General features: G+C 35.2%; 1 protein-coding gene across 5 annotated transcripts in view; it reads left to right on the top strand.

Annotated features, from left to right (window-relative positions):
* Positions 1-229: 229 nt before the first annotated feature.
* LOC131144850 (probable LRR receptor-like serine/threonine-protein kinase RFK1) overlaps positions 230-12,365 on the top strand; it is a 50,081-nt gene continuing 37,945 nt past the window's right edge. The window contains exons 1-7 of one of the 5 annotated variants that reach the window (XM_058093751.1): positions 230-269; positions 485-600; positions 1,974-2,151; positions 9,980-10,051; positions 10,191-10,259; positions 11,830-11,901; positions 12,177-12,248. In XM_058093751.1, coding sequence (XP_057949734.1) covers positions 507-600; positions 1,974-2,151; positions 9,980-10,051; positions 10,191-10,259; positions 11,830-11,901; positions 12,177-12,248 — 557 coding nt within the window. In that variant the 5' untranslated portion in view covers positions 230-269; positions 485-506. Of the gene's footprint in view, positions 270-307; positions 379-427; positions 601-1,973; positions 2,152-9,979; positions 10,052-10,190; positions 10,260-11,829; positions 11,902-12,176; positions 12,249-12,365 lie in introns of those variants that run through there. The other 4 variants (XM_058093752.1, XM_058093755.1, XM_058093753.1 and 1 more) reach the window with 4 other exon arrangements.

The raw sequence follows: 12,365 nt of genomic DNA, 5'->3' as shown, positions 1-12,365 counted from the left end.
TTACATAACCAACTTCAAGGTGGAGGAAGCTAGTATTTTTCCTAACAGGGTAGGATTCAACGTTAGTAAAAAGTGTCATTTTCCGAGAAACTGTTATTTGTCCTGAATCTACGTCCTCTCCCGAATGTTCCCACCTACGACTTGCGAGTTTTTCCTCGACACGAAATCGCTGTTCTAAGTCTGAATGCATTATTGCAAGAAGCCAAAATGATCAGCTTCACATCTCACCTCACCTCAGAGTCAGAGCTCTCTGTCAGGAAAATTTTTGGGTATGGTCAAGCGAACGAATAGTCCACCGTGACACCCATCCGTCCCAATGGTCCCATCTCCAATTTTCGACCCATTTCAACGTCTGCATTAATATTATAAATTTCAAATGTTACGGCAAACAGTTTGGTTTCTTTTTTTTGGCTTCGCTTTCCTTTTAGAGTGATTACTGTGAGCTGAATCCGAAACACTTTCTTCTGTTTTTTCGTTGAAGCAGAGTGTTTTTCCGTACCTTCATCATGCTCGCAGAGAAGCTCGCTGCTCTCTTGATTCTTGCGTTTGGCTGTTTTGGGTCGTTGAGATTCGTAGAGCCGAAGGTGCCGCAAGAAGAAGGTAAGCAAGTAGACTTCTCACTCTGTTTGGTTGCTGAGAAAGCTATGTATAAGATGGCGGGTTGAAGTATTGGTTGAGACTGGTTTTGGGTTTGTTTGGATTGAACTATATAATCAGTCTCTGCGTTCCAAGACGCAAGCGAAAACATGCAAACAATAGTTTCTTCTAATCTATTTCTGCTCTTGTTCTTTACGGAAACTAAGCGTTAAATTAACATTCATTGGTTCTTTTTTCACGTACTGATCCACCATATATAGTTACTGTATATCCTCTTGGCTGCTGAGAAAATGTGAGAAAAGACCGTAAATTAAAATTTTAACATAAGATGTTCATTATTTTCTTATTTCCCTTGCATTTACATGCATTTTAAAAAAATTGTTTCTGCTGGATATTTTAGCTAATTGATAGACAAGATGTCGTAGAGAAAAAAATAAAAAAGAAAATTGAGAGGAGACCTGGATGGCGAGAAAATATTGTTCTTGAATTGCTGTATTCATATTATTTCTTAAATAACTTGTTAAATTCCCAAAATATTTGTCCAATTTTAGATGGGGAATGAGAATTCTTTTTCAACTCTTCTTGACATGATATGCTTTTCTTGTCCTGCTTTCAAAATCAATCATGAAACTGAAAGCAATTTCTGTTGTTACAGATGCCTTTTTTGGTGAAATTTGTTTGGAAGATTGATGACAGTTTATTATCTACCGTTCCCTGTAAATCTTCAGTCATAATTCTAACTGTGATGGGCATTGAACAATAGACTATTTCCCAATTTCTTTTTACCATCTCATTCCTATAACATCCTCGTAATTATATGTGTATATGGAAATGTTTTAATTATGCTTCGAAACTGTGCATTTAAAACGAACTTTATGAAGATTAGGAGTAGCTGGTTGCAGTGGCTTACTGGTAAATTATTCTCCCATTAGATAGCTTGAACCTCAAGGCTCTAAAATTGCTGATGATGAAGCAAGTTAGATCTCTGGGAGGAATTACTACTCATAAGCTAGTCGCATTAAATCTGTAATGTTTGCTGGCTAAATCTTGACAACAACAATGAAGGTTTTGTATTATTGGATTATTGCACTTGGACATGATAAAAAAGGAGCTTAGTTTTCAAAGATGAATAAGCTTTTTTTTAATTTTTTGTGACATTAGTGTTCAACATCACAATTAACTTGTCAACTGGTTTTAATTTTTTAAACTCATTACCTACTTTGTAAATTGATGGTCCTAAAAAAATAAAAAAAAATAAAAAAATATTGATGGTCCAAATTTCCAACTGCTGATATGCACGCAATTGTTTGTTATAGTTCACATCCCACAGTGTAGGTTTATCGTGTGATAATTTTCTTTTCTTTGATGTCATTTAGTGGATACTCTTCTACAAATTACAAGCACAATGGGTGCAACACATTCGGCGTTTGATGGTGATTCTTGCAAACTTGAACTGGTTGGAGTGACACCAAATCTTGCAAGTTTTTCTGAAAGCAGCGTAGATTGTGTTTGTTACTCTCAGAACAACAGCAGAATTTGTCATGTCAGAAAGATGTATGCTCACCTCATCTTATTGCTACAATTTTGCATTAAATCTTCTGTTCCTTCATGTTGTGTATAATTCCATGTCACCAGAATCCAGATCCTAGGACTTGCTCTGAATGGTTTCTTAAATTGTTATTCAGAGGGAGCCATCATCATGGAGCATGTCTTGAAAAGAACCTGAACTTAATATATCAAGTTGAAACTTTTGATTCTATCTAAACCTATCTGCAATATATATATATATATATAAAACTTGTTTTCCTGCCATTTGACTGTTGCATTCCCCATCCTGGTCATCATTTAAATTAGGAACTTTATCAGCAGGCTGTGCAGACGATTCTTTCATTCTTATTAGATTCTTTTACTCTTTATTGTTTTAAGTATAATAATGAGAAAAATGGTATTCATTATGTTTTGTGAAGGGGACATTTGTTTGAACTTGATAGATTAAGGGTCAGTGTTGGTGATTAGCGTGGTATTATGTATTTAATATCTTTCTAAATATATTAGAAAATTTGAATTAAAGGAATATGCATATTGGAAAATATTTGCAGAAACCTTTGAAGAATAATTATAAATTTTAGAATAGGAGCAATGGCATTAGGAACCAAATCTACCATATGGTGGTTGATACAGCTACAGTAAAAAATTATCTAACCCCAACATAAACTTGTTCTAGTAGTGGAGGGTAAAAGACAAGAAGGTATCTTAGGAGTGACAGTTAATGGCATGCAGAAGACCAACATAAATAATGGAATTCCAGAAAATATAAGAGCAACTGGAGCCAATGAAAGAGTATGATAGAAACATGCTCTTGAAATAGGTCAAAAAATCCAAAAAATTAGTTGCAATGGAGTTTCCCCAACATTTTTCTGCCTGAACTCTAAAAAGATAGTGATTGCCTTATAGTTTCATTTATACCAGAGAACAGGGGTTCAGGTTTCTTCAATGGTCCTCTATTGCAGTTCTTTTGAGTCAGCTGTGCCTCTGCTCTTCAAATTAGAAACATGCTGCTCCCTCATTGCCTTTCATTGAACCGCAAAAGGTTTATAGGATTAACTGGCACCATTTGCGGTATTAGATTTTTGGGGGGGGGGGGGGGGGGGGGCGGGGAAGGGGGAGAATTGATATTTTTGTTTTTCGTTTGTTTGTCTTCTAGGGAGGATTTCTTATGCTCCTTTTGATGTAAAATGGAAGAAGAAAATGATAAATTTAAAAACAAGGGGAAACAAAGTTGTATTGAAAACTCTACTACTTCATTGATAAGGAAATGACCATAATAAAAACAAATGGTTACAAGCACAAAAATAGGCACCACTAACATCATGCTAATACTAACATCATGCTAAACAACTCCTAGGCTCCACTAACATCATGCTAAAAAACTTCTAGGCACCACTAACATCATGCTAACTAACTCCTACAAACTAGGCAAAAAATAAAACATATTTGCTGCTAGTAATTTATTCAACAAACTGTCCCTTAAACTGATGTTCCATACATAACATTAGTTTAATAAGCCTCAAACTTTTAAAGCATCATCCCTCAGATAAAGTCCTTTGAACTGTAAACACAAAGTAACTCCCCGAGCTTCTGAAAAGCTGGAAATTTTAGAGGCTTTGTTAGAATATCAGCAATCTGGTCTTCACTTTTGCAGTAAACCAGATTAATAACTCCATCATTTGTAAGATCTCTCAAGAAATGATACTTCACATCTATATGCTTGCTTCGACCATGTAGAACAGGATTCTTTGAGAGCTTTATTGCTGGACTGTTGTCACAGTAAATGAGATTAGGCCCATCTTCTTTGAACTGCAGCTCTTCAAGAATCTTCTTCAGCCAAATAGCTTGACAAGCACAAGTTGTTGCTGCAACAAATTCAGCTTCAGTGGTTGACAATGTGACGATTGGCTGCTTCTTTGATGACCATGAAACAGCTCCTGTTCCCAACATGAAAACATACCCAGATGTGCTTTTTCGATCATCAGAATCTCCTACAGAATCACTATCTGCAAAGTCAAACAAATTTGACTTTTCTCCCCTTTTGAAGAACAGCCAAAACTCCTTAGTACCTTGCAAGTACCTAAGAATTCTTTTTACAACCAAAATATGAATCTTTGTTGGACACTCCATGTATCTACTAATGACACTTACAACATGCATTATATCAGGCTTTGTTGCAGTCAAATACATTAACTATCCACAATATGCTTGTAAAGAGTATTGTTAAATTTCTTTCCTCCATTATCTTTGTTTAGCTTCAAACCAAACTCAGATGGTGTATTCACAAGATTACAATCCTTCATCTGAAACCTGTCCAAGATTTCTCCCACATATTTAAGAATGCCACTAGAAGACTGCAACACTTCTATGCCAAGAAAGTAATGCATCATGCCAAGATCAGACATTTCAAATTCAGCCATCATGGACTTCTTAAAGCTTTCAAACATGACTGTATTACTTCCAGTATAGATTAGATCATCTACATATAAGCAAACAATGAGCATTTTCCCTCCATCCTCAACTTTTATGAAAAGTGTATGTTCATAAGGACATTTTTGAAATCCTTCCTTCAAAAAATAAGTTTCTATACGATTATACCAAGCCCGTGGAGCTTGTTTGAATCCATATAGAGTCTTCTTTAGTCTATACACTTTATGCTCATTTCCAGATTTCACATAACTAGGAGGTTGATTGATAAATACCAGCTCCTTCAAATCTCCATGGAGGAACACCAACTTCACGTCCAGTTGAAAGATAGGCCATGAGTTCTGAGAATGCAATCACCAATCTGATTGTGTCATGACTTACAACTAGAGTAAAAACTTCTTTATAATCAACACCGCGCTCTTGCTTATAGCCCTTGGCCACCAAGCGTGCCTTGTACTTATCGACTTCACCATTCTCCTTCAGCTTTGTCTTGTAAACCCACTTCACGCCAATTGTTTTGTGCCCTTCTGGAAGATCAGATAACTCCCAAGTGTCATTCTTTTCGATGGCCGCAATTTCAGCATCCATAGCCTTCCGCCATTTTGATTCTTTGACAACACTTTCAAACACTGTAGGATCACAATCTGAAAATAGAGCAAAATGAGTGATTTGGTCTTTAGATTGATCAATTCTGGTTACCTCATAATCTGACATCCATGCTGGCTTCCTTCGAACACGGTGAGTTCGTGATTCAGCTACTGCTTCTGGTGCTGTTGGAGTGACTTCAAAGGCTGCAGGAGTTTCATTTTGAGGATTCTCAAATGCATCGATTACTGGAACAAGGTGTTACTGCGGCTGGTTTGCTTCATCACCATCTTCTCCATCAAAACTAGTTGGAATTGGCTCTCCAACCACATTTTTGCTCCATTCCCAAATTTGATCTTCATCAAAAACAACGTCTTGACTGATAAGTATTTTCTTAGTGTTAGGATTGTAAATCGTATAAGCTTTTGGCTGATCACTAACACCAAGAAAAATACATTTTTCTCCCTTGTCATCTAGCTTCTTCCTCCTCTGATCTGGAATATGGGCATATGCAACGCACCCAAAAATTATGAAGTGATCAAAAGTTGGTTCCCGTCCGCTCCATGCTTCCTCAGGTGTCTTATTTTGAACAACAAGTGTGGGACTTTTATTCAATATATGAATGCTCCAGTTAACTGTTTCAGGTCAGAAGCTCATACAACTCCTTATTAAAAGACTTCGCACCATATTTGGAATAGTACGATTCTTCCTTTCACAAACGCCATTTTGTTGGGGCGTATAAGCTGCTGTAAGTTGCCTCTTGGTTCCATGAGTCTCACAGAAACTTGCAAATTCATGTGAGTTATATTCTCCACCACGATTTGTGCGAAGAATTTTTATGGGACTACCAACTTCTTTCTCAACCAGCACTTTATAGCTTTTAAAGGCTAGAAAGGCTTTAGACTTCTCTTGCAAAAAATAAACCCAGGTTTTACGATTAAAATCATCAATGAAAGTAAGTATATATCTCTTACCTCCATTAGAGCATGGAGTTATTGGCTCGCAAATGTCAGAATGAACAAGTTCCAGTGCAGCCTTCACCCTCCATGATTTCCCTTGTGGGAATTGATTACGGTGTTGTTTGCTAACAACGCATTCTTCACAAACTTCAGAAGGAGCTGTAATTTGAGGAAGACTTGTCACCATATTCTTCTGTTGTAAAGTCTTCAACCCACCAAAGCTAAGATGCCCATAGAGAATATGCCATAGCCATTCCTTCTCTCCCAATCTTTCAGAAAGACATGAGTGAGCGGTGTCATGGAGATACAATGGAAACATTCAGTTGACTGTCATGTTGACTTGAGCTATCAAGCCCAACTTCTCATCTTCAATTCTGCAGACTCCATTTTTGATAGAGATTCCATATCCCTTTTCTTGTAGCTGACCAACACTGAGTAAGTTTGTCCTCAAATCTGGAACAAAGAAAACATTAGAAATAGTTTGAATAGAATTTTTGTTGGTTTGAATTGCTACATTTCCCTTTCCCATAACAGAGACTGTAGAGCCATCACTGAACTTCACAACATCACGAAAAGCTTCATCCAATTCAGAGAATACATACTTCTCTCCACTCATATGGTTGCTGCAGCCAGTGTCTAAGTATTACAAGAATTTCTTGTGGGTTTCCTCCTTCATGTGATAAGCCATCAACAAAGACACTTCTTCTTCCTTCTGAGCAAAATTGGACTGCTTTCCACCATCTCTCCTTAGATTAGTACGACACTCTGACTTGTAGTGGCCAAACTTGTGACACCTGTTGCATTCAACTCTTGATTTGTCTGCTGACTTTGACTTGGAAGGCGTTGAATGATTGTTGTTGTTGTCATGACCTTTTCCTCTCCCTTGAGAATCAGAATCTTCAAATTTCTGATTTGAGTGTCTACCATCATTGCCACCTCTGCCTCTACCTCTTCCTCGTCCATGACCTCCTCCTTAGGATGCCGAGGCTTGTAACGTTTACTCCTCCTTGTCTTGCCGATTCATTTTCTACTCATGAACCAACAAAGAGCTCTGCAATTCATCAATGGACATGCTGTCAGTGTCTTTAGATTCATCAATCGAACAAACAACATAGTTGAATTTTGTTGTCATCAAACGAAGAATCTTCTCAATGATAGTGACATCTGCCATTTGCTCGCCATGGATTCTCATCTTATTTGCGATTGCCATCGTCCTGGAGAAGTAATCTGTCACCGATTCTTTAGACTTCATGTGTAAAGTTTCGAAATCACCTCGAAGTGCTTGCAGCTGTGCCCTCTTTGCCTTTACTGTCCCCTCATACTTCTTCTTCATAGAGTCTCAGATCTGCTTGAAAGTTTCTTTACAAAGAATGGTTTCCAGGATGGAACGATCAATTGCCTGGAAGAGATAATTCTTTGCTTTGAGATCCTCCAACTTCTGCCCTGCAAGCTCCATCTTCTGTGCATCTGTCAGCAGAACACCTGCTGTTGGTTCTGCTACTCCAGAAACAACAACTATCCAATATTCTTTGGACCTCAAAAAATTTTCCATGAGCATGCTCCAATGGTCATAGTGACCATCAAAGCGTGGAATGGCTGGCTGCACAAAAATTTCAGAAGCCATTGTGGAACTTTAACTTGGCTTTGATACCACTGATGTAAAATGGAAGAAGAAAACGATAAATTTAAAAACAAGGGGAAACAAAGTTGGATTGAAAACTCTACTACTTCATTGATAAGGAAATGACCATTATATAGGCAAAAAACAAACGTACAAGCACAAAAATAGGCACCACTAACATCATGCTACCACTAACATCATGCTAAACAACTCCTAGGCCCCACTAACATCATGCTAAACAACTTTTAGGCACCACTAACATCATGCTAACTAACTCCTACAAACTAGGCAGAAAATAAAACACATTTGCTGCTATTAAATTATTCAACACCTTTTTGTATTTCATGTTCTCTTTAATAAATTTTCTTCTTTTATGATGTATGTATGTGAATAGAGGCTCTGTGTGGCTGGGGGAAAATATTTCTCAGAAAATAGATTTTCAATTTTTCTTTGTTTGGTGCTGCACATAAAAGAGAACAATGTTTTCGAACAAAAAATATCTTCCATCTAAGAGTAGAAAACTACTTCAATGAAAGCCTTGTAAAGTTAGAGACGGAGTAAAGAAGAAGAGAAAAATAAAGGAAGAGAGACATGCCTTTTAAGGCTCTATCTCCGGATGTATGTTATCAATGTTTTGATAATTCAAAGGAAAGAAAATTTAGGTGGCAAGGAGCATATGTACAACTCTAGGTCTATCCTATCATATATTAATAATAAAAAGAAGTGAAAGACAAAAATACCCCCACTCGCATCAGATAGTTACTAAAATAGCATATTTTCTTCTAAGAGAGAGAGTAATTTTCTTTTGAAAAAATCTATAGAAGCTAAATTTCTTGGAAAATGATTTTCCTATTTTCCGTTGAAAGATAATTTTTGTACAACCAAATAGAGCACAAGTGGAGCCATAGTGAACAAAAAGCCATCCAGTTTCCCCTCCGTTATCATCCTCATTTCTAATTTTCTTTCTTGTCTTATCAAGTATATTAGTCAAAAGATGCATATGCTCCCTCAAACTCGCAATCATTCATGTTCTTGTCCACATATGAGTTTGTTAGTCATATTCCCCCATGATACAGTTTCCTCAAACTAATGCATACTTTAAGGTAATTTTGTTTGTCCATAATGATTATATTGTGTGGATATGACAACTTCTATGAATATCTGAAAGTAGTATTCCACAGATTCTTATTTTAGCAATTTCTACATTGGGGGTTCACAATACATTGGTGAACGCCTTGTAGAGAATATCCTCATTTGGATTTATTGTTTCTTCTATGTTTTGAGATTCCATTCTAATGTCATATTACATTTCATGATGGTGGTTCTGTTCCATGCAAAATATCTCAATTATGAATCATTTACCTTATGATGCTCAAGTAGTTGCAAAGTTGCTCTTGCTCCTGTGAAGCATGCCCGATGAGCCATTAATAGCCTTAGGATTGTAAACATGCCGTATTTCTTAGGCTTAAGAATAGTTATTTTTTTGCATGTTGGGGTGGACAAATAGCTATTGACAGTTATACAAATTAGTCACACTTTGTGGTCAGATTTGCTGTATGATGGTTCATAGACCATGTTGCTAATGATTTGGTGAATGAATACCATTTTAAATTTCTTTCTTTTCTTCTATTCTATTTTTAATGCTTGCATTTAATAGGCCTACCGAGTTCCTTCTTTCTCATGGAAATTGAATATTCTGCCGTGCATATATGAGAAAGTTAAATAGAATTATTCCTTCCCATAATAATAATTGAGTACATTGCAATTAATACTTTGCAAGTAAAATATATGAATGAGTAAGGAAAAAATAAATAATTTCCTTGCTCTGGCTTATTCCTGATGTCTCTTGGTCTAGTTGCCCTGTCCTTTGTGTGTGTATTTGAAAGTATAAAAACATTGAAGTCATGCATAAATATGAAAAACTATGCTGTTCAGGAGTCTGTTTCGCTAACTGTTGAAGAGAAATTAATTTCTGTAGTTGATTCCTTAACAATAATTCTGCATCCTTATCGAATATTACTGTTGCAGACTTTGTTTTTAAGTATCGGTCTGCATCCTGACTTCACTTGGTGTAGAAATATGCATTATAAACATTACTGCTGCTGCTGCTATTCTTCTTCTTCTTCTTATTATTATTATTATTATTAGTAGTAGTAGTAGCAGCAGCAGCAGCAGCAGTAGTTTATGTTAGCAACTGTGTCTAGCCTCAATGCTCATTATTTGATTTATTTGATGTTTGTAGTGTTATCAAGGGTTATAGTCTACCTGGTGTGCTTCCTCCTGAACTGGTGAAACTTTCTCACCTCCAAGAGATGTAAGAATCATTTTAAATGCTGCAGCACCATCTTGAATTTTAATTTTTTGCTTTAAACCAACTTCTATGCAATCCACTATAAATGAATAAAATTCATATTGAAATAACAAGTTTAATTCTATGTAATTCTCATTTGTAGTGATTTTGCTTACAATACCCTCAATGGTACAATACCAAGTGAATGGGCTTCAATGCAGTTGACTTCAATGTAAGCTTTTTTTTTTTTTTTTGTGGGGGGTGGGGTCCTGGGTTTAAACCCAAAGACAATGTCAAGAGTTTTCTGAATATGACACTTCACTGCCAAGTTTTTGACAACTACCCAAACTTATTGCTGACTAAGATTTTTTTGATAGGTGGAGCTACCTAAGATGTCCATATTTCACTATCAACCATATAAATCCATCAACTAACATCCATTGCCATTACAAGAAAAAAGTGGAAAATTATTAAAATTAAAAAAAAAACCTTTACGAAAAAGGTATTGCTCTTCAATAACTAGTATATTCCAATTAGGATTTAAAAAAAAAAAATACTAATTTATTTTTTTATTTAAACCATGTTTCAAAACAAGCCACTGCTAGGTAGGATCAAATACTGGATATAAATTTTAAAAAAACAATGAAGTAGAACTAAGAAATTATTATAAATGAAATATTAAGTAATCATCATAAGAGAAAGGAAAGGAAGATGTACAAATAGCAAGTTGCATGGAGGTGCTGCCTTTCATACAGCAGGGCAATATATACACCCTAAGTGTAACCAATTCCGAATATATTCTAATTCTGGATTTTTTTGGTTTACAGTTTACACTACCCTATTTCTAATATAAGACGTTTTTTGAAATTTGTTTGGTTCACATGCTCACTGTTCTTACATCCTCCTCTCCTTTTTTTGACAATATTTTCTTAATTTGATTTCATTATTTCTTTCATTAGTATTTCATCTTAACGACTAGTGACTCATTTTGTAGTATTTTTTTTTTTTTTAAATCCTAAGAATATGCAAGATATTGAAGAGCAATATATATATATTTTCAATATTTTAGTGAGTATTTATCATTGTACTTAAATTTTAATTTGTTATGGTAATAGAATATGCACATTTTATGTAAAGATGTTTTTTTTTTTTGAATCTTATTATTATTATTATTATTATTTAGTGATGGAAATGGATATTAGTGATTTCCATGGTTGAACATTTTAGGTAGCTTCCCCTTAAAAAAGAAATCATAAATAGCAATAGTTTTTTTCTTTAAAAGAACATGTTATTCTACGAGTAATATTCTTTTCATATTTTTGTGAATACTCATAAATTCATTAAATAGAGAAGGAATATATAATCAGGAGGGAAGATATCTCCTTAATGAAATCTGAGAACCCCCAGAAAAAACAAAAAAAAAAAAAAAACGCAAAATGTAAAAGACAGCAAAGGAAGCACCTTGACCTTAATTTATTATAGGGATTATATATATATATATATTGTTAATTGAATGAAAGGATAAAAATAATTTTATTAATATGCAAACCATATTTTATGGTTAACTAACTGTGGACTAATGGTCAACTAACATAGGGTTGCTTTTGTCCATAAAATGTAATGTAAGGGCTTCTTTGGTGATTGTTAGAAACTCAGGGGTGGAGTGTCATATTCATAAGAGTCAAGGGGTACCTTTGGATTTATGCGCGCCTCCACTTTTTAATTTTAACTTTTCTCTGAACAAGTATAGCAATAAGATTTTCCTTATTTTTATAAAACTAACAAAAGAAGTGTCAATGCAGCTCTCTTCTTGCAAACAACTTATCAGGCGAAATCCCGAAAGTACTGGGAGATATTAAAAATCTCACATACCTGTATGTCTTGATTTTGGTATATCTAATTATATTTTAAGGGTGATGTAATGATTTAATTTCTGAAATTGAGGTCATTGTAAAAAGTAAGTGACCATGGGAGCAACTTTTATCCCAACTTTACTTCTTTCTTGAAACTGAAGAAGCTTAGTGTTTTATTACCTCCCATCAATGATTTTGTATTTTTTTTCCCCCATTTTCCTATGTGTATTTCTGAAAGTCTGTTGTAGTTTAGTCTGGTTCTGCTCTCTTAGTAATTTTGTGAAGAATTTGAGCAGGTCACTGGAAGCAAACCAATTTTCTGGCAGTGTTCCTTCTGAGATTGGGAATCTAATGAACTTATCTACTTTGTGAGGCACATCATTAGCTTTTTCCTTTACCTTTGAAACTCCTTTTACTGTAAATGACTTAATGTATGCTTGAAGGATGATAAGTATCAAATTTTGTTTTTTGTTTTGTGCTTATTT

This window comes from Malania oleifera, chromosome 12 (assembly GCF_029873635.1).
Source record: "Malania oleifera isolate guangnan ecotype guangnan chromosome 12, ASM2987363v1, whole genome shotgun sequence".
NCBI lineage: Eukaryota > Viridiplantae > Streptophyta > Magnoliopsida > Santalales > Ximeniaceae > Malania > Malania oleifera.
The sequence above is the reverse complement of the archived record's forward strand: the minus strand, read 5'-3'. Positions and strand labels throughout refer to the sequence as shown.